Source organism: Oncorhynchus clarkii, chromosome 31, assembly GCF_045791955.1.
Source record: "Oncorhynchus clarkii lewisi isolate Uvic-CL-2024 chromosome 31, UVic_Ocla_1.0, whole genome shotgun sequence".
Taxonomy (NCBI): Eukaryota; Metazoa; Chordata; class Actinopteri; order Salmoniformes; family Salmonidae; genus Oncorhynchus; species Oncorhynchus clarkii.
The window spans coordinates 17,833,489-17,859,882 of record NC_092177.1 but is presented as its reverse complement, the minus strand read 5'-3'; the positions used below and the strand labels follow the sequence as shown (position 1 = coordinate 17,859,882).

The following is a 26,394-nucleotide window of genomic DNA, read 5'->3' as shown; positions in this document are numbered from 1 at the left end:
AGCAGTACTTGAGACGGTGTATTTAATGAAGTAAAAAGAGAAGTCCTTCAGGAAAACATGTAACTCCACAACCTCAAAAGGAATTCCACAAGAACAAAGGTAATCCTCCAAGACAAAAAGGTAAATCCACAAGGTGGTAGGAATAGCATAAAAAGCCTCAAAAGATACTCAAAAATAAATAAACAAGAACAAAAACAGAATTCCACAAGAGAGTCCACCGGGATCAACAAGAGTTCACAGAATACTAGGGCTGGGTGCTAACATACAAACACAGAGCAAAGAACTGAGGAAAACTAAGGGTTTAAATACAATCAGGGGAAACGAGGCACAGGTGCAAATAATAATGGGGATCAAGGGAAAACAAAAGGTCAAAAAGCACAATGGGGGCATCTAGTGACCAAAAACCGGAACAACCCTGGCCAAATCCTGACAACCTGTATTAACTGCACCTGTTTGAACTCGTTACCTGTATAAAAGACACCAGTCCACCCACTCAATCAAACAGGCTCCAACCTCTCCACAATGGCCAAGACCAGAGAGCTGTGTAAGGACATCAGGGATAAAATTGTAGACCTGCACAAGGCTGGGATGGGCTACAGGACAATAGGCAAGCAGCTTGGTGAGAAGGCAACAACTGTTGGCGCAATTATTAGAAAATGGAAGAAGTTCATGATGACGGTCAATCACCCTCTGTCTGGGGCTCCATGCAAGATCTCACCTCGTGGGGCATCAATGATCATGAGGAAGGTGAGGGATCAGCCCAGAACTACACGGCAGGACCTGGTCAATGACCTGAAGAGAGCTGGGACCACAGTCTCAAAGAAAACCATTAGTAACACACTACGCCGTCATGGATTAAAATCATGCATCAAGGTCCCCCTGCTCAAGCCAGCACATGTTCAGGCCTGCTTGCCAATGACCATCTGGATGATCCGGAGGAGGAATGTGAGAAGGTTATGTGGTCTGATGAGACAAAATAGAGCCTTTTGGTCTAAACTCCACTCGCCGTGTTTGGAGGAAGAGGAAGGATGAGTACAACCCCAAGAACACCATCCCAACCGTGAAGCATGGAGGTGAAAACATCATTCTTTGAGGATGCTTTTCTGCAAAGGGGACAGGACGACTGCACCGTATTGAGGGAAGGATGGATGGGGCCATGTATCGCGAGATCTTGGCCAACAACCTCCTTCCCTCAGTAAGAGCATTGAAGATGGGTCGTGGCTGGGTCTTCCAACATGACAACGACCCGAAACACACACCCAGGCCAACTAAGGAGTGGCTCCGTAAGAAGCATCTCAAGGTCCTGGAGTAGCCTAGCCAGTCTTCAGACCTGAACCCAATAGAAAATATTTGGAGGGAGCTGAAAATCCGTATTGCCCAGCGACAGCCCCGAAACCTGAAGGATCTGGAGAAGGTCTGTATGGAGGAGTGAGCCAAAATCCCTGCTGCAGTGTGTGCAAACCTGGTCAAGAACTACAGGAAACGTATGATCTCTGTAATTGCAAACAAAGGTTTTTGTACCAAATATTAAGTTCTTATTTTTTGATGTATCAAATACTTATGTCATGCAATAAAATGCAAATTAATTACTTAAAAATCATACAATGTGATTTTCTGGATTTTATTATTTTAGATTCCGTCTCTCACAGTTGAAGTGTACCTATGATAAAAATTACAGACCTCTAAATGGTTTGTAAGTAGGAAAACCTGCAAAATCGGCAGTGTATCAAATACTTGTTCTCCCCACTGTATATCAATGCTTCATTTTCTTCTCCTTATGCTTTAAACTGTGGAATACCGCAGGGCAGTTTCCTTGGGCCACTTCTTTATTTAATATATACCAACGACCTTCCTTATGCCTTATCTGTAACTCAAGCTACTATATTTGCAGATGATACTACAATTTATACAGCAAGACAATCGGATCAACAGGTACATCAAGCTTTACAAGGAGATTTGGAGAATATCAGGGAGTGGGTTTGCCAGAACAAACTTGTTTTAAACACCAAGAAAACCAAAGTTATGTTGGTATGTTCCACTAGGAAAAGGCCAACATAGCATGGGATACAATTAAGTATGTGAGGAGTGCAAATTCAAAGTGGCAGAAACTACTAGGAGTGCAGCTAGACAACTGCTTATCATGGTCATCTCAAATAACTCATCTATGTAAAACAAATATTAAAACTGCATGCATGATCAGAAGGATATCTAAATATTTACCAGGAAAGATTCTTAAGCAAATAACACAAACATGTGTGGCCTGGGGACATGCATTAGCAAGTGAAATTAGGGGGATTCAGATTGCACAGAACAAAGCAACAAGGATTGTTTTAAGGTGGAGATATGGTTATTCTGTTGTAGTCATGCGCAATGCGCTTTGTTGGTCATCAATCAACAAGATAATTGAAAAAAACATGCTTATTTTATTTCATAATATACACCATTTTAAACGGCCAAACTCTATTCACAACAACAACAGTATTCAGTTGGTAAGAGACAGACATTCAGTAAATACTAGGAATAGATTGTGTTATCCAGACAGAAAAGAGAAATAGGCAAAAGAACATTTCGATTTAGAGCAATAAAGAAACGGAATAATTTAACTGAGCAAACTAGAAACCTCTCAATATATAAATTTAACCAATATTTTAAAAGCATTTAAATATAACACATAGAAATGTTGTGTTGGACTATAGTAGATGAAGAATCAATATATTTTTGACTGTTATTTATCGGGTCAATATGTTAGTGCATTATGTCTGTTTGTAACAGTGTGTTATATGTGAAAATGTGTTCATATTATAAATTGTATTTTAATGTTTAAGGACTCTTGGAAGAGGAGTCCAAATTAGGATTAAAAGAGATCCTAATTAAAACAAAAAATAAAAAACTAAAATTGACTCGGTACTGACTCGGTACCTGTATGTAGCCTTGCTATTGATATTTTATTGTTGTTCTTTTATTTTTTTACTTTAGTTTATTTAGTAAATATTTTCCTTAACTCTTATTTTTCTTAAAACTGCATTGGAAGTAAGCATTTCACTGTAAGGTCTACTACACCTGTTGTATCCGGCGCATGTGACAAAAACAATTTGATATAATTTGATTTGACAGTGCACTACTTTTGACCAGAGTCCTACAGTATGAGTCAAAAGTAAGTGCACTTTATAGAATAGGGTGCGATTTGGGACGCAAGCAGGATGTGATGTTTTCTCAGCTGCAGAACATCACTGAGCTGTTTGTGGAAGAAGTGGATGAATTCTCTGCTATCAGAGCCAGAACCTTGTGTCTGATGGACGCCAGGAGATAAGAAGATAACTCCTCCTCCACACGCTCCTGACAACACAACACACAGTGAGAAATGAACAAGTTCTTCATTTCAGTTCTAAAGAAATCTTTTTCAGCTAAGAAATTGCATAAAATGCAATAAGTATACACATTCAGGGATTTGAAATCCCAAATATCCTACACCAAGCATTGTGTTTAACCTTCAAAATGGGAAGGATCTCAGCCATGATAGCATTTATCTGCCTGTCAAGTTGTTGAGTGTCAACTTGTGTACACTGGATTTCATTTAAGGAAGAGTTAGTACCATCACAGGCACCTAAAAAACAGCAGGGTGTCCAGTCAATCATAGCAACAGATCAAAGTTAAACAGACACTTAGACATATAGCATAGACTATTAATTAAGGAGACAGCAGTGTTCAAATCCATGAACGGTTTTTACCCAGATCCTCATTGGCAAATGGCTCAAGGTGGGAGGCGATAGACAGGATGCATTCACCTCCTTCTGAAACATTTATTTTCTGTCTCTTTCCTGAATAATCCTCTTACAAATCAAATAAAAAGTGACATGAATATTATTCCTGTTATGGTAATTTTGGTCTGTTCATAAAACTAACAAAGGATGTAATGTGTTACATTAGTCAGGTGATTGCAGGTCAGAGAAACGCATACATACAGCAATGATGTCTTAAGAACATGGTCTCTCTGGATGTCAGTTCTGTGGTGGGGGAAGCCTGGAGAACAGGGCTGGCAGGCACAGGCTGGTCTTCAGTCACATCTCTTTTGGAAGGATGCCGAGCCAAGAAATAAAAAATGGTCTTGATTAAGATTTTTAAAAACAATCACATATGGATCTTGTATTACCGTACTGACAATAGCCTATTGTATAACACCTGTAGATGGTAAATGGTACAATTAAATTGTTCCAGTACCTTCAGGGCGAATAGTGCTCTCTGCCGTAGGTAGTCTGTGTTGAGCAGCTGCAGCTGGGCTTAGTCTCATTCTGAGATATCACATTAGCCATCTCAGAGTAGATGGCCTCACGCAACACCTCAAACAATGAACCATCCGTGACCCCCGCATCTGTGAACACACAAATCAACACACATTCCTTTAGGTCAATGTCTGTATCTCAAATGGCACCCTATTCCCTATGTACCAGATTCATTGCTCTATAACCCCCTTCACTCACCAGTGGTTCTGCCGTGTCCTCTACTCCGCTTCCTCTTGTTTTTAGATGAGGACAGGCTGTGTTTAAACATGAGGCTGACGGGGGTGGTGGCCTTGCTGGATTTGAGGGATGTCATTGGGCTGGCGGTGGTGTCCGCGGGGTTGGATAGACTGCTGGTGAGAATTCCAGAAGATTTCTCTCCAAACCGACTGCTCCTGCTATTTCTATGGAGAGGAAATAACCTGGAGGGTTTCTGGCTGTTAACTTTACCACCTAGCTTGTCTGGACTACCAACATGGACATCAGCCAAGCTGACGGCGCTTGGCAGTGTGCTTCTGTCCTGCTTCTCCTCATTCTCAGGAACCCTAGTATTGAGAATCAACGTTGTTCTATTCTGGAACATTGTCTCCATTGACAACATGTATTTAGTGTGCCAATCCAATCAGAAAACATTCTCCCAACTGAACAGGCACAGGCTTCCACTTCCTCAAATTGAGTATGCTTTTCAATAACAAATCATTATGTAATTTACCATGAAACAAACAGAGGAGGAGCCAGCTCCAAAAACTGTGATTGCAGTAGGTTTGTCATTGTTCTGGCCCATTCATAGAGTGGCTATCATGTGGCTGTGGAAAGACTGTATCATGAGTTGCCAGCACAGGGGACTTCGGCTCAGCCCACTGCTGCCATCTGGTGCTGGACTGGGGAACCGGTAATTCCCCCACAGATGGGTGAGGTGCAGGACATGGGTAAAATCCTGAAAAGATACAAACAGTTACTGATCAATGATGTCTTATAATTAACTATTTATACTTTGCAACACTTTGTTCTTTTTTTGTTCTTTGCATTGAAACCTGTAGAGTCAAATATAGACCTTTCCTGAAGGAGGATATGAGAAGGTGCTGATGTCACTCATGTTCAAGGTATTTATGGGGGGAGGCAAGGGAGGATGAGACTGTTGTTCATGTAGGAGATCATTCAAAAGCTGCTTCATTCTGTCAAATGAAATAATGTTTTCTTGAAGTGGACAGGCATGCATTTTCACCACTGACCAGTGAACAAGCCCTTGCATTTGGTCACAATACAGTAATGTCATCGCTGTTTATGGTCAAGGCTTTACAGTATCCCACCTTTGGATGTTGTTCTGTTGTCTGGCCAGCTGGGTGCAGCAGTGGTTGAGTTGGTTGATAATAAGGTAGACCTGTGTGTGTCCAGGGCTGATGCCATAAGGGCTCAGGTAGAGTACAGACTGGAACACATAGGACATACAGTGGGGCAAAAAAGTATTTAGTCAGCCACCAATTGTGTAAGTTCTCCCACTTAAAAAGATGAGAGAGGCCTGTAATTTTCATCATAGGTACACTTCAACTATGACAGACAAAATGAGAAAAAAAATCCAGAAAATCACATTGTAGGATTTTTAATTAATTAATTTGCAAATTATGGTGGAAAATAAGTATTTTGGAAGGATGCCCACTGTTCCTAGGCCGTCATTGAAAATAAGAATTTGTTCTTAACTGACCTGCCTAGTAAAATAAAAAATAAAATGAACGCACAAAAAAACAGCCAGCACAGGCACAAAGGGTAATGGAATCATCTATGGACTACTTACAGGAGAAAGAGCAACAAGCAAACACAGAGGCATGCACACAGACAACAGATCATCATCCGGGTATCACACCTGCCCTGCGCAGACACGCTTCATCATCAGAGCAGCAGTCAAACGACGACATGCTGCTGGACACACAACTGAGAAAAACTGGTTTCCACACAACGGCAAGACATTAGCTCAAATACATCACTCCTAAAAGATAATGATCCCCCAAATAATAACGCAGGCTGTCCTCCTAAGTTATCCCCTGAGTCTAACCTGTCATCCATCCACTGGTGCTCTGAAATCTGCTCCTCCATCCAGTGCCTTTTGTAGGAGTCATTCAATCGGTGTCTCCCCTGACACTCTGCCATTAAAGATTCAGGCCCTGTCCTCTTCTGGCTCAGCTTCCCTCCCAGGATCTGTTGTTGCTGCACCTCACAGTTAGTCCACAGCTGAAAATAAACAGGAATCAGATCTGTTTGGTATTAGCTCTTAAGTTTTTGGATGTACTGTGTGTGTACTGTGCTGTACCTTTGTCTTGAGTGAACTGGCTGAAGCAGCGTGCTCTGTGTGGTTCATCATGGCTTCACTGGAACTAAAAGGCTGTAAGGGCTGCGCAGGTCGAATGGGCTGCAGGGAAATCTGTGACTTCCTGGTAACTCGTCACACTGGACACAGATACCTGGAAAAGTAATGCCACCCGGAATTCACCTTCTAACCATGAGGGATGCTCCCTCTATCTCCCTCTCTCACACACACGCACGCACGCACACACACGCCTCTGGTAGGGAACATGTCCGTGTGAGCTCTTCTAGCTTGGCATTTAAGTCGATCAGGTGCTGTTGCTCATCATTTAACCTCTTCAACTCTCTCTTCTGCTGCCACAGCCTCTCTTCCAATAACTTCTCCCTGGCACTGCAACACAGACACAAGCATTAATTTACCTTCAGTTTGAAACGGTTTGGATCCAGCAAAATGTAGACTTCAGAAAGGCACATACTGTACCTTAATCGCTCTTTCTCAGAAACATCTTTCTGAGTAGAACACCTTGATTTGTGATCCATTACCTTTTGTTAAAGATAACTAACAAAGCTAGCTAAAAACATTACCAACTGTCACATACATTGAGGAAGTTGAAACCATTATTATGGATACAGAGCCAGTTTAGAATGTTTAAACTCTTTTCACAATGTCATAATATTCTGATCTTTCCCCATTTAGTACAAGCTGACCTGAATGTCAGTCCGCATTTCTAACTTGCTTCACACATATTTCTTCCATTATTCTGTAATGTCTGTAGCAAATCAGGTATTCCCTTCAAAGCCACCCCCCTAAACACAAAAGGCGGTAGGTTACTTTATTAATATTATTATCAAAAGATATAAACAAAGACTGAAATTGATTATCAGTACATAGTGTGCCTGTTTGTTTGTAAAAGAAAATAAACACTGTGCCAAAGGGGGTTATCTGGTTCTCATATTGTTAGTTCTTCACTCTGACTCACCCCTGTGTATTGTGATGCTAGACAGAAGATTTAAGAGGACAAGCTCAACTGCTACTGAGAATCCTCACATTCTTGTGAGGCGGCTATGAAGAGACAGCTGTGGAAAGTCTGTTGAAGTCCTTTTCCACTAAAAGACAAAGCAACTGGACCTAAATATCCCCGTTTCAACTGTGATTATTTCAGCATCTCTGCAGGTAAAATGAGAACCTTCAGGTTGTTTTTCATTGGGCTCATCATCATCATGGACATGTCCCTTTCGGTAAGTACTCATTAGAAGGAACTATGTCTATGGACTACTCTTTCTCATGTTTGGTTGATTTTGATATTGGCCAACTGTAGCCTACTGCAAGGGAACCAAGTTATTTATGCTACTTATACTACTTACTGCTATACTGTGTGTGTGTGTATAAACATGTCTGTGTGCATGTGTACACACATACCACACGTACATACACTGAGTGTACAAAACATTAGGAACACCTTCCTAATACTGAATTGCACCCCCTTTTGCCCTCAGAACATTCTCAATTCGTCATGGACTCTACAAGGTGTCGAAAGTGTTCCACAGGGATGCTGGCCCATGTTGACTTCAATGCTTCCCACAGATGTGTAAAGTTGGCTAGATGTCTTTTGGGTGGTGGACCATTCTTGATACACATGGGAAACTGTGTATTTGACTCAAACCTGTGCACCTGGCACCCTGTTCAAAGGCACTTAAATATTTTGTCTTGCCCATTCACCCTCTGAATGGCACACATACACAATCCCTGTCTCACTTCTGTCAAGGCTTAAAAATCCTTCTTTAACCTGCCTCCTCCCCTTCAGCTACACTTATTGAAGTGGATTTAACAAATGACAACAATAAGGGATGATAGCTTTCACCTGGATTTACCTGATCAGTCTATGACATGGAAAGAGCAGGTGTTCCTAATGATTTGTCCACTCAGTGTATATGTGTGTGTAGTCTTCAGATGAATGCCAGCAGGAGACAGTGCGGCTGCGGGCCCAGCTGAAGACTCTGGAGGTGCAGGTGATGAAGCAGCAGCAAGAGCTCATCCAGACTCTCAGCAGCCAGAGGACTGAGCAGCTGGCTTTATACCAGGACACCTTCCATGACCTGGGAGATCATCAGTATAGAGGTCAATAATCGTTTTTTGAATCCTTTTATTTCTAGTATGATTGCAGAATTCATAGTTTAAAACCATAACATTTGTGAAGTAAACATCCATAATCTCATCAGTAATCTGTATTCAGACTGTGCCCAGATTTTCAACGCTGGGAACAAAGGTAGTGGGTTCTACACGATCAGACCCATGACGAGCCCGAGCCTGGTCAGGGTCTACTGTGACATGACTGAGGGGGGCGGATGGACAGTCATCCAGAGACGCTCAGATGGCAGCCAGTCTTTCAATAAGTAAAACACAAATACGACTCAGATGTTATCTAATAATAAGATTACAGTAACATTCTTCTGTATGTGAATGAGCAATGTGTTGTCTTCATATCTAATCTGTATGCAGGCCCTGGAGTGATTATCAGCGGGGGTTTGGTGACCTGCAGTCAGCCAGTGGGGAGTTCTGGTTGGGAAATGACAACTTATATTACCTAACTTCACAAGGTAAATGTGATATTTTACAATGTCTGCAAAGTCAAGACAAACAGTGAGAGAGTGATAGAGAGATGAGAAATTAGAGTTTTGACTAAAGGCTACCATCACTGCTTGGCTTTAGGTGACTACAACCTGAGGATCAACTTAGCTGACTTTGAGGGAGTACAACGCTATGCAGTGTACAAAAACTTCAAAGTTGCAGATGAGAAGGTGTTGTATTCTCTGGTTTCATTTTTACACCTCTGCTCAACAAGTGTCCATATGGAATGATGACGACGTTGTCTTTGGGTGATGTTTCTATCTATCTGTGTCAGTGGGTCATGGGGAAGATCTCAATTGCACACTCCTTGTGTCCTTTCTCCTCTTTCTTGTCTCTTTCTCAAAACCTATTGGATGAGAAAGCCAGAGGTCCCACCCCTCTGACCTTCTCCTCCAATGGGTTTTGAGGAGATGAGGAGAGAGAGGACGTGAGGAGGATGCAATTGAGATCTTCCCATGGTCAAGATCAGGGGTATTAAACTCTTGCCTTAAGAGGTCCAGTGCCTGCTGCTTTTCTGTTCTACCTGATAATTAATTGCACACACCCAGGAACAATGAAAAGATGCAGTGGAACTGGCTTCATGGTCCAGAGTTGAGTTTGAGGGGTAACTCATCAGTTGTTTCCTTTAGGAAAAAGGAAAGGAAATAACAGATCAAAGGTTAAACAAACCAGGAGGAAGACATTCTACCAATATGTCAATTGTATGAAAAACCCAAAATTCTATGATGCAACTCATTCCTCTCTCAGAGTTTTGCTTACCATACACATATTACAGTTGAGGAGCTCGTTTTTGGGGGGTTTGCATTGTGCTCACTATATTACCATCATGTTTATCCCCAGGAGTTTTACCAGCTGCAGTTTGGTGAGTTCTCTGGTGACTCTGGTGACTCTCTATCAGGCAGTTACCACCCAGAGGTCCAGTGGTGGGCCAGTCACCAGGGAATGAAGTTCAGCACCTACGACAAAGACAACGACCGCTACGAACGCAACTGTGCCCAGGAGGACAAGGGAGGCTGGTGGTTCAACAGGTTCTTCATCCTCATTCTGTCTGTCAATGGTCTAGGCAACTAAAAGGGCTACTTTGGGAGATGTCACAAGTTCTCTCTTTGGACAAGTTCTCTCTCTAATCTAGTCATTCAAAGAATACATCATCTGACATCATGACAAATACAATACACTTCATGATTCTTTACTTATCCTAATTCTTGCTGTTCTGTTTCATTTCCACTAGATGTCACTCTGCCAACCTGAATGGCTACTACTACCAAGGTGCCTACAGTGCTGTGACAGACAATGGAGTAGTCTGGTACACCTGGCATGGCTGGTGGTACTCCCTCAAGTCTGTAGTCATGAAAATAAGGCCGGCTGCTTTTGAGCCTAATATTGTCTGATCCTGTGGATACAATCCAATGAATGTAGGCTAAAACAGTGTATTATTTAGTCACATAAACTACAGTGTGCAAGAAGCAGAAGTGTTTGAATTCATTCCAGCTCACAATTATGTGCTCTTATCATTCTCAATAACTGCCTTGCTTGCAAATCTGATTAAAGGATTCCTTAAAATGTTTTATTTGTTGTTTTTCTGTCTCACTGTCTATTCAAATTTCCCTAAAAAATTAAATCCTGCAGGGAAAGAAGAATGGGCTGACAACAGTGAAAGCCAGCCAGACTATTTCAAACACTTTCTAAAAAGAGGAGAGTGCTTAGGCTTGGTGAGTGTTGTGTGTGCAATAATTAGGCATAGGCCTACCGTCTTAAAACGAATACAAACTGAAGGCTATCTCACCTCAGGCTCTGACATCCAGGGCTACTCTTAGTAGGCAGTTAGCATACATTGTCAAATGTTGCAGATAGAAATGCCATGAAATGAAGAATAGAGCCAACCTTATTCCTTAATAGACATAGAACCTGTAATATGGTCTGTGCCTTGTTAGCCTATTCGACATTTTATTGTGACATGTTTGTTCTACAGCTTATTTCTATCTGAACATTTCAAAACGTTGCGTCCTACTGAACGCACCAAACGTGAGCGCGAACTCAAAGAGTGGCTCGTGCAGCAAGCTACGCGCCTATTCGGTCCATCTGGGAAAACCATTCGATTTGCCCATATCAACTCAAACATGGTTCATCTTGTATGATTTTTCTACATACACGTAGCAATTAACACAAGCTAACATTTTCGTTAATTTAGTTTGCAGTAGGCTCGACTTTTAAAGATTTATGATAAAATATGATAGCCTAGGAACCCCTAGAAAAAGCAACGCTTCAAATACAATTTTCACCCTGAATTGGCAGTTATCTGGCTAAAGTAGCTGACTAAACTCCACTCCCTCACCATGGACTCGCGAGTTGCGCAGCGGTCTAAGGCACTGCTTCTCAGTGCTGGAGGCGTCACTACAGACCCTGGTTCGATTTCAAGCTGTATCACAACCGGCCATGGTTGGGAGTCCTATAGGGCGATGGCAGCATCGTCCAGGCTTGGCTTTCATTGTAAATAAGAATTTGTTCTTAACTGACTTGCCTAGTTAAATAAAACATAGTCAGCAATTATCGACTCTGTAGACTATTTCAAAGAGTTTTATTTTTGATTTGGCCTAATTTCCATTTTTTATTAGTTCTGACAACGCTTATGCACTCCATCCATCAAGGTCCGAGTGTTCTTCAGATTGGAACGTGAAGGAGCCTTTTTTTACGCTTCAAAATGGTCTCCTGGCCTCCTATTGGTCATATTTTTGCAAATCATTTTCCAATGGTGGAGTTTATTTTGCGTGGCTGGGTGCCCCAGGTGGGTGGAGATGACACGTAAAGGTATACTTCGGGATTTTGGCAATGACGCCCTTTATCTACTTTCCCAGAGTCGGATGTCTCTGCATCCAGTATAAAGGAAATAAAAGGTAGTTTCGCGAGTCAATGCTAACTAGCATTAGCACAATGATAACGTCTATGGTGTCTACTAGCTAGCAGTTACCATAGACTGAAGTCATTGCGCTAGTTAGCAACTTCCTTAAAACTGCACGCAGAGACATAGAAATTGTGTCCAAGAGTTCATCTGACACTTCCAAAATCTTGACGTATCCCTTTAAGGACCAATAGAATGATCTAAAATGACTAAACTCCGCCCACCCGGGGCACCGGGCCATACTAAACACCCAACCAATCAAACAGTTATTTTTTTATTCCCATTGTGATCGGTCACTAAACCCAGGAGGCCATTTAGAAATATATATATATCCCTCCTTGACTTTCTTATTCTGTAAACTAAGAACTTTATCAACTTCCACTTGCAAGTAAGAGTTGCCAAATGTCCTCTTCACTTCAGTTTGCTACTCAAACGAGGTAGTGGCAGTGTTCCCTTTGGTAGCATAGTAAATCGTTTTACCCAATTGAAAGTATACCGGAAGGATGCCCTCGCACTAATCGGTTTGACTAGATGGAATACAGCTACCGGAGTAAGTGACTTTTTCGTAGCAGGTTAGGCGAGTTTATGCAGCAGGTTAGGAGTATTATGTTAAGGTTGGCTAAAACTTTCTTCAAACCTGCTATGAAAAGCCTAAGCCTATATGACCTCATGAGAGGAATGAATGACTAGAAATACACCCAGGGTCTATTCAGGCTGTTTTCTCTGTAATGCTCTCATTCCACTTGGCTTGGCTGTTTGGTGTTGCTCATAAGCTGCTCTTGACAAACCTGATCTGATGTTCAGTTCATTAGTTCACTATTAAAACACCCTGTTTCTCTTGGATCCACATTAGGTACTTTGTTGAGATTTTCCATTTTGGGGAATTGGAGGAAATGATTGGAAATGGATCTTCAGTATGCTCATACCCTCATCTATATGGGAAAACTCACTTTAACATGTATTGCTGTCTCAAAACTATTGTTGCATTCTATAATCAAATGTGAAATGCCAACCAAACTAGTATGCATTGCATCTTAGTCTGTGTGTAAGTTCTCTTTGAGTATTGCCTCTTTGCGCTGACCAGTGCAAGCAAACAGCTTATCAGAGAAGGTTTCTTGATTTACATTGCCATGCAATACCTCAAAGGCTTTTGTGCACAGTAAGCCACCTTATTTATGTAACTGTCTCTAACTAGACACAATGGTGTGTCTTTGTCCTCTGTTATCCATAGACCATGACAAGGACCCTGGTTGGCCGTCGCTTTGCCATGGCATGTAGAATGGAATCCCAAAGGTTGACCTGGTGCCCTGTTGTCCCCTGCCTGTGGCCCAGCTTGAGCAATGGGCTTTGGGGCGCCGTCCCAAATTGCACCCTATTTCCACATATGTAGCGAATATGGTGCCATTTTGAACACAACCAGGGTGTCTACTCATAGCCTTGTCTCTGTGTGATGCTGGCCTGGCAGCCCCAGTCACACATGAAGGGCCAGGGCAGAGTATTAGAGAGTGCTGGGTGCCTGGGGGATTAGGATGCAGAGCAGGCTGGGTGCCTGGGTGATTAGGATGCAGAGCAGGCTGGGTGCCTGGGTGATTAGGATGCAGAGCAGGCTGGGTGCCTGGGTGATTAGGATGCAGAGCAGGCTGGGTGCCTGGGTGATTAGGATGCAGAGCAGGCTGGGTGCCTGGGTGATTAGGATGCAGAGCAGGCTGGCTGCCTGGGTGATTAGGATGCAGAGCAGGCTGGGTGCCTGGGGGATTAGGATGCAGAGCAGGCTGGGTGCCTGGGAGGATTAGGATGCAGAGCAGGCTGGGTGCCTGGGGGATTAGGATGCAGAGCAGGCTGGTTGCCTGGGTGATTAGGATGCAGAGCAGGCTGGGTGCCTGGGGGATTAGGATGCAGAGCAGGCTGGGTGCCTGGGAGGATTAGGATGCAGAGCAGGCTGGGTGCCTGGGGGATTAGGATGCAGAGCAGGCTGGGTGCCTGGGAGGATTAGGATGCAGAGCAGGCTGGGTGCCTGGGGGATTAGGATGCAGAGCAGGCTGGGTGCCTGGGAGGATTAGGATGCAGAGCAGGCTGGGTGCCTGGGAGGATTAGGATGCAGAGCAGGCTGGGTGCCTGGGAGGATTAGGATACAGAGCAGGCTGGGTGACTGGGGGATTAGGATACAGAGCAGGCTGGGTGCCTGGGGGATTAGGATGCAGAACAGGCTGGGTGCCTGGGGGATTAGGATGCAGAACAGGCTGGGTGCCTGGGGGATTAGGATGCAGAACAGGCTGGGTGCCTGGGGGATTAGGATGCAGAACAGGCTGGATGCCTGGGGGATTAGGATGCAGAACAGGCTGGGTGCCTGGGGGATAAGGATGCAGTACAGGCTGGATGCCTGGGGGATTAGGATGCAGAACAGGCTGGGTGCCTGGGGGATAAGGATGCAGTACAGGCTGGGTGCCTGGGGGATTAGGATGCAGAACAGGCTGGGTGCCTGGGGGATTAGGATGCAGAACAGGCTGGGTGCCTGGGGGATTAGGATGCAGAACAGGCTGGGTGCCTGGGGGATTAGGATGCAGAACAGGCTGGGTGCCTGGGGGATTAGGATGCAGAACAGGCTGGGTGCCTGCGGGATTAGGATGCAGAACAGGCTGGGTGCCTGGGGGATTAGGATGCAGAGCAGGCTGTGTGCCTGGGGGATTAGGATGCAGAGCAGGCTGGGTACCTGTAATTTCCCTTCAAATCCATGAAGGAAGAGAACAAGTGCACACTTCGGGAGAAAGGAAATATGATTGGGATGCCACCACTGTGATGGCATTGTTTGACCTCTGCTCCAGTTCATAGTGTGTAGAACAGGTGTAAACCTTCACTGACTAGATTTACTTGATTAACTCCAGTAAGGTGCCACTTGTCTCATATCCACCTGCTATGGTCAGAATTCATCATTGGCATTTGAACAGTTTTTCTGTTATCACATCCCTGATTTACAGGAAATCTATCCTATGCCACAGTCTTGTAGCATCTGACACTGCGTGCACGGGGCACAATGAAGCACATTCACTGGTTAGCCTAGCTAGTTATGTTTCACGAAGACAAAGCTTGTGTGTTCCATCTTCAGTTCTATCTGCTCACAAGGGTTGGTCACACTGAGAGCCGAAGATAATGGGGCATTAATTTTGAAACAATTATTTTAGAAGTTTTCTTCCCAGGGCAATTTTCCAGGAAGTATCAGATCTATATCAGATGTTTTTAGAGGTCCTATGACTGAGTCGGTGGGATAGTGTTTCATACCCTGCTATTTCAGATTGTAACAATGATCTGCAAAATTACATTTCATCCATTTCATCTCCTAAGTGTGTGGCTGACTGTGCTCAGCTCATCCAGACCTAATCACTGTTCATGTTGGAGGAGTCTGGGAGGGAGCTGGACTGGGGCTGTGTGGGAACCCAGCCTCACAGGGCTCACAGCTACAAACTTAGAAGCTCAGGTACACACTCCTCTCTCAACGTCTCCAGGCTGATGTTGGGAACTAATTACAGGAAAAGTTGTTCCATAATAGAATTTTACAACAAAAACACTAAACTGTGTTTGGTTTGGGACGGGAGCTCTTCCAGTGCTGGTGGCTCGGGTTGCGTGTCGTTGCTTGCTGAGATTATGCTTCCTCAGGCCACGTGTAAGGACCTTTATGGATTAAGCAGAAATGGCGCTGGTCAGTAGGGTTCAGACCTAGGCCCTATGTTGTAATGGAAGGCATAGTCAACTGTAGGGCTCTTAACCCAGCAGATCATGCACTCTGAGATGACATCACCAGTGTTTACTAGGCCTAGGGGTATGATGAAGGTCCAGGGGAACAGTCCACTATCACTCTAGGCCTGGACTGACATCCCTGCATATTTGTGCTGTTTTGCTCAAACTAACATATATGTTAATCAAATGTATGGTAATAGTTTATTGTGAGTATGTGTACGTAGGAATGGTCTGTCTTTGTCCGGAACCTAGGCCCCTCTCATCCCACTCCCTCACCCCCTTTCATTTCTACCCCATTTGCCAAAAAGCTGTCTGATACATTCCCCCATGAAATAGACACTTTGGCTGCTTAGTAACAGTGAATGCTGATTCGGACTGCCGGGCCTTGCCCCCCCCCCTTGTAAACTTAGTAGTGGCGCACCACATGAGCTGGACCTTGAGTTGCCTTCTGCCGCATGCACAGGCACGTTGTACTGTCTCTGTACTGTCCAGGGGCCTGACTGACAGAGGCTGCTACTGCTGCTCTGTTGGACTAAATCACATTCCTACAGGGAGGAGGGGGGATAAAACCAGACTATTCTGCTTGCAGCTCAGAGAAGAAGTCCCTCTCTTTCGCTGTGTTACTGATGCACGGCTGAGTTTGAGTGCCGTGAGGGGGTGTGTACTGTTTGTGTAAAGGGAGCTGTCATCCCAGCAGTGTTAATGCTAGTGCTAGCCACAGGAGGTGTACACAAGGCTACTGGTTGGTTTTAGTGCTGTGGGAAGCACTAATGGGATTGTTTCAGAGAGGGACCTGGGTAAGCTGAGAGATCTGTGGCTTGATACGGATACACAACAACACCAACTGACTGGTAAGGCTGCTTTTTCTCATCAATGATTTTGTTAATGAATGCGTCTCAGAGGAGTATACTGTATTTGTCAGTAGATTGCATATCAATGGATGATCATGATGTGCTCCATCTTGTATAGTATTACATTATTTCAGTTCCTCTAAGTTTTGTTTTCCTTTATTAGTGGACAGCTACAAATGCTGTTTTAGTTTTTAAGTTTTAGTTTTTGTTATTAAGTGTTGCTGTCGTGCGTAGTGTTTCTTTCCTATATGTGGCTTTGTGCCATATTTCTCCCAGGTCTGGTGATTGGATTATTCCATAAACATAGTGGAGCCACGGTTAATATCAGGTTGGTCTGCTGTTGTACTTTACATAAAACACTAGCACTAAGACCAAGCCAAAGTTTCCCACTCTTTAAATCCCTGGAGTGAATGATTACCGGTATAAAAGCAATCTCTCAAATGAGAACGCTTGCCAAGGTCCAATGTACAGATTTTTATATCTCTCCTGCATTAGAGTCTTGCTGTACGTCTTTAAGTGGCTGGTGTTGGCTTGAGAAGTCTGGAAATGACTAAGCACTCTATTCTGCCTGTTCCCTAGGAAACCTTTCATTCCGTCACAGAGAGGTGTGTTGTTGCTCAGCCTTAATAGCAAACATTGCATTCAGTTCTGGACTATTGAACCCTATCAATGAAAATGCCTTGATTAATAAAACTATTTCCTGTGACAAAATTTGAGAAATGACAGTTAAATCTACAATATATTGTGCATGACAGAGCAAGCCACATGTGCAGATAACCGTCAGTAACTAAAGTGGGTGGTGATAAATGAATCAGATATATCAAACACGGTTTGATATATTGACACTATATGAGCTGAACATACAAGCTAAGCATTTCAGAGGAATGCCTGTGACTTCACAATGCCACTGTATTGGAATTGTATTCCTTCCTTGTTCAGATCTGTCTCAATCAGGAGACAAGACTCTTTCTTTAGTGAGGAAAATTACAATACTTATCAATTGGAATTTGACGTCAAGGTTTTTTTCCCCACTTTGCAATTCCTGCAATTGTGTGCCAGTAACTTTTGAAGCACAACGTATGATTACATTTAATTATGGTTTGTTTCTTGGCGAAATCAAAATATTTAGCCAGTATCACTGATAATGAATATCTTGGTGGTTATAGGGTTTTTGTGAGAAGGTCCTGAACCCCACACAAGCCACTTTGCCAACATTACCAATATGTCCCAAATAGCACCCTATTCCCTATATAGTGCACTACTTTTGACCAGCGTCCTATGGGCCATTGTAAAAAGTAGTGCACTATAAAGGCAATAGGCTGCCATTTGGGGTGTAAACAGTCTTCCTTGGTAGAAAGGTGGCTGTGTGATTACAATGATCAGCATGTTATTCATGGCTTCTCCATGACCGAAACCACTGATGTAATTGTAGTCAAGCCTTATGATTTAGTTATAGAATGGAAGCATCCCAGCCTCCAGATATAACTCTGGAGCTATCTGACATCTACGCAAAGTGTCTATTATCCCCCTGCCCCTCTATGCCAGGTGTCTATTATCCCCCCGCCCCTCTACTCCAGGTGTCTATTATCCCCCCAGCCCCTCTACTCCAGGTGTCTATTATCCCCCCAGCCCCTCTACTCCAGGTGTCTATTATCCCCCCGCCCCTCTACTCCAGGTGTCTATTATCCCCCCGCCCCTCTACTCCAGGTGTCTATTATCCCCGCCCCTCTACTCCAGGTGTCTATTACCCCCCCCCCCCCCCTCTACTCCAGGTGTCTATTACCCCCCCCCCCCCTCTACTCCAGGTGTCTATTACCCCCCCCCCCCCCCCTCTACTCCAGGTGTCTATTACCCCCCCCCCCCCTCTACTCCAGGTGTCTATCTCCCCCCCAATCTACTCCGGGTGACTATTATCCTTCCCAATCTACTCTGGGTGACTATTATCCCCCCATCTGTTCCGGGTGTCTATCTCCCCCCACCCCCAATCTACTCTGAGGGCCTTTGACAACCGAGGAACACCAGATGCTGTACATTTACTGTTGCCACAGAGAATTATAATTATACCAGAACTTTATTCTTCCCTTTTCTGGATGTTCCTCCTGGGAAAGTAGCTTGGCCTTGTTTCCCCTTCCTCCTCCCTCCATCCCTTCCCTCTCTTATTGAACATGACAGGAGTGCCACAGCACAACTTTTCTTCCAACAATCCAGATTTATGTTGAAATCCCCTATCCCCAAGGATATCACTATGATTGTGTCCCAAATGGTACCCTATTCCCTTAATAGTGCACTACTTTTGACCAGGGCACGTACAGTAGGAGGGCACGTACAGTAGGATTCTGGTCAAAAGCAGTCCATTATGTAGGGAACAGGCTGCCATTTGGGACACACCCTTTGATTGTAAATGGAGCAGACTGTGAAGTACTGCATAAAGCAGCCCTTTTTACTACTTGTAAATGTCCAAAGTCTTGCTTTTATTTATTTACCTTGGGTCAGGAACTTTACAGTGTTGGTGAATTGATATGTTCCTGGGCGGGCAGTACCTCTACGAAGGGGCTAGGACTGGAGGCTTACCAGTCCAGTGAGCTAAAACAAACACAACAGGCCTGTTTAGATTGATGTTTAGTGGTTATGGTGTCAAACCCATCTGAGCTGGTTTCCCCAACATCAACCCCAGCATGGGTCCACATTAGGGTTGTGACTGCGCATGCATCATTCCCCACTGGCCACCCGGCTCTCACGCCTCAGGGCATCGGGGGGGTTGTTATAACCCTAATGTGGACCCATGCTGGGGTCTATCAGTTATTTTGGTCAAAGGGTATTGTTATACTATGGTAATAAAATGGAGTGTCTGAAAAATGGAGTGTCACTGCCATGATGTCCAGTGTCAGGGTTACCGGCGACACTTCAGACGGTTGATGTCCAGTGTCGGCGATACTTCAGACGGTTGATGTCCAGTGTCGGCGTTACCGGCGACACTTCAGACGGTTGATGTCCAGTGTCGGCGTTACCGGCGACACTTCAGACAGTTGATGTCCAGTGTCGGCGTTACCGGCGACACTTCAGACGGTTGATGTCCAGTGTCGGCGTTACCGGCGACACTTCAGACGGTTGATGTCCAGTGTCGGCGTTACCGGCGACACTTCAGACAGTTGATGTCCAGTGTCGGCTTTACCGGCGACACTTCAGACAGTTGATGTCCAGTGTCGGCGTTACCGGCGACACTTCAGACAGTTGATGTCCAGTGTCGGCTTTACCGGCGACACTTCAGACAGTTGATGTCCAGTGTCGGCGTTACCGGCGACACTTCAGACGGTTGATGTCCAGTGTCGGCGTTACCGGCGACACTTCAGACAGTTGATGTCCAGTGTCGGCGTTACCGGCGACACTTCAGACGGTTGATGTCCAGTGTCGGCGTTACCGGCGACACTTCAGACGGTTGATGTCCAGTGTCGGCGTTACCGGCGACACTTCAGACAGTTGATGTCCAGTGTCGGCTTTACCGGCGACACTTCAGACAGTTGATGTCCAGTGTCGGCTTTACCGGCGACACTTCAGACAGTTGATGTCCAGTGTCGGCATTACCGGCGACACTTCAGACAGTTGATGTCCAGTGTCGGCGTTACCGGCGACACTTCAGACAGTTGATGTCCAGTGTCGGCGTTACCGGCAACACTTCAGACAGTTGATGTCCAGTGTCGGCGTTACCGGCGACACTTCAGACGGTTGATGTCCAGTGTCGGCGTTACCGGCGACACTTCAGACGGTTGATGTTCAGTGTCGGCGTTACCGGCGACACTTCAGACAGTTGATGTCCGTCCAGTGTCGGCGTTACCGGCGACACTTCAGACAGTTGATGTCCGTCCAGTGTCGGCGTTACCGGCGACACTTCAGACAGTTGATGTCCGTCCAGTGTCGGCGTTACCGGCGACACTTCAGACGGTTGATGTCCGTCCAGTGTCGGCGTTACCGGCGACACTTCAGACGGTTGATGTCCGTCCAGTGTCGGCGTTACCGGCGACACTTCAGACGGTTGATGTCCGTCCAGTGTCGGCGTTACCGGCGACACTTCAGACGGTTGATGTCCGTCCAGTGTCGGCGTTACCGGCGACACTTCAGACGGTTGATGTCCGTCCAGTGTCGGCGTTACCGGCGACACTTCAGACGGTTGATGTCCCGTGTCGGCGATACTTCAGACAGTTGATGTCCGTCCAGTGTCGGCGTTACCGGCGACACTTCCGACAGTTGATGTCCAGTGTCGGCGTTACCGGCGACACTTCAGACGGTTGATGTCCAGTGTCGGCGTTACCGGCGACACTTCAGACGGTTGATGTCCAGTGTCGGCGTTACCGGCGACACTTCAGACGGTTGGGCTATACGCTTACATTTTATGACCGTTTCTTAAGTACAATTCAGTCGAGTATCAGAGTACAGATAACTGTACGGTATTACTTCTAATGCAGTACACTGAATTGGCTAGGAAACATGGGGACCAACACAGCCAGTGGTTGAATAATGCCAGTTTCCCCTGATGAGAATGAGTTTTTTTTTCTGTTTGTATTGAACTATGATGTGTGTGTGTGCTATGTTCATGTCAGGCTTATAGTCCTGTAAAGTAAAGCCTTTTAACAATGCCACTTCTATCTGTCACCAATGTGCTGTGTGTGGTGTTTAGTCCAGGGATATCGGTTTTCTTTTAATGTTTTCAGAGCAGTCAGCCCAAAAATGTCATCTGATGGCATTTGACGACATCTGTATCATTTTTACGGAAATCAGACCATTACACAAAGTTCAATTTGCTTGGTGTATTTTATCACATAGTCCTGTAGGATATTCCCCTTTGACTCCATAAGCCGTCTCACCATTTTATCCCTTTTACTTGTACAGATCTGTTCCTGATGGTGATTCTCAGACATTCTCCTGGAGCAACTGTGAAGGCATAGTTGTAGCTGTATGCCATATTTAAAAAAGTTGCTGCCCAATCAAGTCATTTGAATCCCATGGAAGTAAATGGCTATACATTTTGAGGTGCTTTGAAAACTAAACTTGATATAAATCATTGGGTATGCAGTAAACTCAAACACAGCTGTGCTAAAACATAACAAAAGCCTGCAACATGTCCAGTGTGAAGACAAAGTGTAGACCCACGCAGCTGGCCCTCTCCTCAGGGCCCGGGGACAGTAACGGTAACTCAGTGGCCTGTCTCGGGACCTCCTCCCTGGACTCTCTGAGGAGCCTGAGTGATAGAGACTCCTCCAGTGCCCCTGACGTGGAGTGTTGCCTGATTGAGGGCTCCCCGTCCCCGGCCAACCACCACACAGACCACCTCAATTGCACATGTACAGCTAACACACCAATAAACGGTAACCTCAAACTTGGCTCACCTCCAGAGAATAGCTCCCTCGACCTCATCACATTACCAGAGAATAGCACCTGCACTGTCCTCTCACCTGCAGTGACTGTACCTGGTGAGGGGGATATTTTGGAACCTGTCCAAACATCTGTCTCCAGCTGTGTCAACACCAGCCTGGACAACTGGAACGGGAATATCACTCTGGTGATCACCAGCCTGCAGGGGCACCATGGTGACAACCAGAGTGACTGGGGGAGTACTACATCGTCTGGTGACAGGAGTGTTGCTGCCTCTCCTGAATTGGCCTCTCCTGAGGGGGAAGAGAGCTCCAGCTCTGTGTCGCTCCGTGGCTCCAGTGAGAACAACTGCTCCATCGGCTCAGGAGAGATGGCGATGAGGTGGAACAGCTTCTGTCTGGAGGAGGCTGACACTCTCACTGTGTCTCTGTCTCTGGTGGAGCTGTCCACCAGTTCCTCTGCCCATGGCTCCCCTGCCCTGCCTGCTGACCTGGGCCATGGCCTGCTGTCATTGTCCACCACCACCACCCTGCCTGACGTCTGTGACGGGCTTCTGGAGAACAGACCCACTGACACATTCAAAGTAAAGAACAACCCAGGCCCTCAGTGCTGGGGCATGACCTTTATCCAGTCAGATGACCAGGATCTCCCTCCTGAGGGTGACGGCCTTGCACGGCCTCGGTCTCCTGTGGATGTGGATCCCTGTGAGGCAGAGGGTGTACACCAGGCCACCTTTCTGTGTGAGCCAACCCCGTCTGCTGCATGTGGAGGTGCTTCCCCAGCCCCCAGCAGGCGGGCCAGCTCGGATGCCTATATCAGTGGAGGATCCACCGAGGGCAGGACCTTCATGCTGCCAGCCTCAGAGGAGCTGGACCTTGACGGCCGTGCCCAGACCTCCACACCAGTGCAGTGTGCTGGGAACAAACCCCTGGACTTGCCCTCCCTAACGGAGTCCCCCTGCACTGGGGAACAAAGTCACACTGGTAGCCCTGTGGTCCAGACGGCTATAGACCAGCGAGGGGCTGCCCCAATGCTCGCATCCCCAAAACACTGTTTGGTTGCCAGGCTTCCCCCATCATCAGCTAACAGAATTAGCAAAGCAGAAATCAAAAAGTTTCCCAAGCCAGATTTCAGCAGAGTGAGACCCAAGATCATGTCGAGACCAGCTCATCCGTTGACAATGGGAAGCCCTGCACCCGCAAAGAATAAGCCAGGGAAACCAGTCAACCAGCCCTGTCGTAAACCATCTCAGGTGAACAGGAACACTCCAATGAGAAACACTCCTAGTAAACTAGCCACAGTGGAAGATGGCCGCCCGAGGGCTGCTGTGGCTGAGAATGCAGTCCCTGATTTCCATGGAATGACATTTATCCAGGCAGATGACCAAGACCTCTCTTTGGCTGCTGGGTCTCACATTGGTCCACTTGCTCTTAGTTTGACTGAGGAGGCAGAGTGTCGAGCATCCCTGTGTGATTCTGTCTCTGCTGCATTTGAAAATGTCCCACCAGTACCCAGCAGTCAGGCCACTAGTCGGGTCAGCTCAGAGGCCGAGCATGTAGCTTCTAACTGTGGAGGAGGATCCGCTCCAGTGCTGCCTGGAAACCAGACCTGTTTCCCATCTCCCACAGAGTCACCCTCCACAGAACAGCGAGCTGACCCTGCACCAGCCCTGGCCAGTCCTGGCAAGGCTGGCAACAAGGAGGAAGTGCCACAGAGGAAGAGACCTGGCTCTGTCTCCTCAGCCTCCTCACCATCCAATCAGGCACCAGTGTCAGCACGGCGGTCCCGCTGCTGGTCTGAGAGTTCCTCCACTACATCGATACCACACAGGGAGTCCAGAGCCTCCCCTAGCGGCTCAGCTAGCTTCATCATCCCCAAGGCCTACGTCCACCTGGGACAGAGCCAGGCCAGACCAGCCAGCCACAACCGCACTGGCAGTGCCCACAACAAACCGCCTGAGACCAGGAAGGAAGCAGAAGAGCGAAGCAGCAAGGAGATTAAGAAATCCTGCCTTGTGGTAAGTAAATGCGAATGACTTGTGCCCTAAACATAACATAGAATAAATCCTTTTGGCCTGTTTAATCAAATCCAAGTATGATGAAATGTGCAGAAAATATACTATTCATTAAAATAGCCGCAGAATATAATCCACTGCTTTGTTTAATCTTCCTACATTGTAGATGAGTGGGACTTGTAAAGGTCCATGTGATCGTTTTGTAAGTGATTGTTTTTCTTCATTAGGCAGATCTGGGATATTATTATTAAGTAGACCACAGACATCCAGGTTTTCCAAAGCCTCATTGAGGAGTTTTCATCTAAAAAGGCAGGCTTTTTACATGGAAATCTAGTACTTTAAATCTGTTTTAATTATCCCTTGGAGAGAAGAGGCAAGACTGCTGCTCAGCTCGAGTCTAGCAAACACACGCCATGTGCTCGGTGAGTGTTTTTAGAGAAGGGGGAAAACGGGGAGCGAGAGAGGTGGCCGGGAATGGCCTGAATCCCAGGGGGTAAACTACACTAGCAGCTTGGTTCTGTTGCCTGCGAATAGTTTTTATTAGTTCCCAGTGAGCCGGGTCTCCGTTTATGTCCCCACGGTGTACTAGATTGTGTGAGGAGCGGGAACGCGCTGTCTGGGCCTGTTGAGTGGGACTCTGGGAGTGACGGGTTGCTCTTGTTGCAGACGGCCTCTAAGACTGCGATGGGAGCAACGGCAGCAGTAGGAGCTGCCTGTGACAGGTTTAAGAGTAGACTTGGAGCACGGCCATCCCTCAACAGAGCCAGAGGAGCCCCAGCCTCAGCCCCTCAGGCTCTCCCTCCAGTATCTAGGCAGAGGCAGGGAAGAGATGTCTGCAGCAGTGCCTCTAGTGGGATGTGTTCGCCACGGGCCAAACAGAGCACCACAGCAGGTAAGAGCATTCTCCAACAGACATGGTTAATACAATGTGTAAAACCTTTGCTGCTCTGTGAGAGTTCTGTAAGACTAGATTGACACTGAGCTTTTGCGGTTGTGCTTTGATCTCTCTCACACAGAGTAAAAGTGACAAATCTCATCCAGGGGATAGTGTAAACATTGGCTGCGGTACAGAGTGAATACCTTTTTATATAATCCAGACTGCCTGCCTTTGAATAAGCACCGGCCTAATGATTTCCTAGGCATTTCCTCTGTAATGTAAACAGTGAGCTCTCCTGTTATCGTTTAGTCAGGTCTGTATGTCTAGCAGTGTGTATAAGCACCAGAGGACTGACCTGCTGGATAGTGTGGTGGTTTGTGTAACTGATGCTTTACCCTAGAAGTCTAATATTCTGCATCTGCTCAGTGTTTCTGTTGTATGGACTCCGCTCGTACAGATGATTCCATGATGTGTTTTAAGTGATCAGAGTTTCACTAGTGATACATCTGATTCAAAGGTGTCATCCTAGTAGCCCTCACATCATGTAGTCATCAGTCTCATTGCCCAACACGTCCACCCTAGCATTGCTACCTGTCCTTTAGTTTAGGAGGGAAATGGATTCTAAATACCCTCATTATCTATGATACAGTGGCTGACTTTACTGCAACTGTAAAGTGCCTTGTTCAATCTTCAAGACTCCTCTAAATGGTCATGCTTCAGTGGTAGTCAGCCAGGTTGCAGTGCACAATCTCACCATGAGAGGGCAACCTTTCCTGTTGATGATGACCAGAGCTTGTGCCTTGACGGCACAGGAATAACATGGATACAGATGTCACGTAGCTCCCCTGCTCAGCTCAGGACCCAGAGATAAACACCCCACCCCCATCACTCTACCGCTCCTATGAGCAGCATGAAGGGAGAGGGTAGGGACATTCCCAGCGAAAGAGGAGAGAGGTGGGATTCTCCCTCTGATGGGAAGCCAGCTGTGCTACTAGAACAAGCAGAGGAAGGAAAGGGAGGTTTTTAAAGCTCAGCGCTGCTGTGAAAGCCACAGAACACAATGTCTGTGAAACCAACTCCCTTACAGAAGCCTAGTAGATCTGTAGTGGTTTTGCAGGCTCTGCTCTGTATGTGGTAAAGGGACACCTGGTGCTGTTTATGATAAAGGTGTAGAAAAATGAGTAACCATGAGGATAGGTGCCACACAATTTGTCTCTCAGCTTTGTGCTCTTATTTGACACCAGTCATTCATGTAACCTGCTTATGTAACTCCATCAGAGGGGTATTGGGTGGTGTAACAGGCCTGATGTGGAGCTAGGCCAAGCCTGTCTGTCTGCTATACAACCTGCTTAGGGCAATTATTATATTTCCACCAGTGCTTTGATCTGGCATGAACAAAAGTCAGCTCACCATTTGCATTGACCATGGCTCATAACAGCTGATCTCTGAC

The 26,394-nt window shown here is 45.8% G+C and overlaps 2 protein-coding genes across 3 annotated transcripts in view; both read left to right on the top strand.

Moving 5' to 3' along the window:
• The first annotated feature begins 7,623 nt into the window (after window positions 1-7,623).
• LOC139390944 (fibrinogen-like 1) lies at window positions 7,624-10,746 on the top strand. The gene is made up of 8 exons (XM_071138375.1): window positions 7,624-7,709; window positions 7,755-7,814; window positions 8,520-8,694; window positions 8,810-8,969; window positions 9,076-9,173; window positions 9,286-9,374; window positions 10,045-10,232; window positions 10,436-10,746. Exons 2-8 carry the CDS (start codon window positions 7,755-7,757, stop codon window positions 10,593-10,595), a joined length of 930 nt encoding a protein of 309 aa, XP_070994476.1. The 5' UTR covers window positions 7,624-7,709; the 3' UTR covers window positions 10,596-10,746.
• A 5,817-nt stretch (window positions 10,747-16,563) lies between these two features.
• Window positions 16,564-26,394, top strand: part of LOC139390987 (microtubule associated tumor suppressor 1a) — a 52,803-nt gene continuing 42,972 nt past the window's right edge. Inside the window, exons 1-3 of one of the 2 annotated variants that reach the window (XM_071138431.1) lie at window positions 16,564-16,686; window positions 21,571-24,070; window positions 24,734-24,959. In XM_071138431.1, coding sequence (XP_070994532.1) covers window positions 21,800-24,070; window positions 24,734-24,959 — 2,497 coding nt within the window. In that variant the 5' untranslated portion in view covers window positions 16,564-16,686; window positions 21,571-21,799. The remainder of the gene's footprint in view (window positions 16,687-21,570; window positions 24,071-24,733; window positions 24,960-26,394) is intronic. The other variant, XM_071138430.1, reaches the window with a different exon arrangement.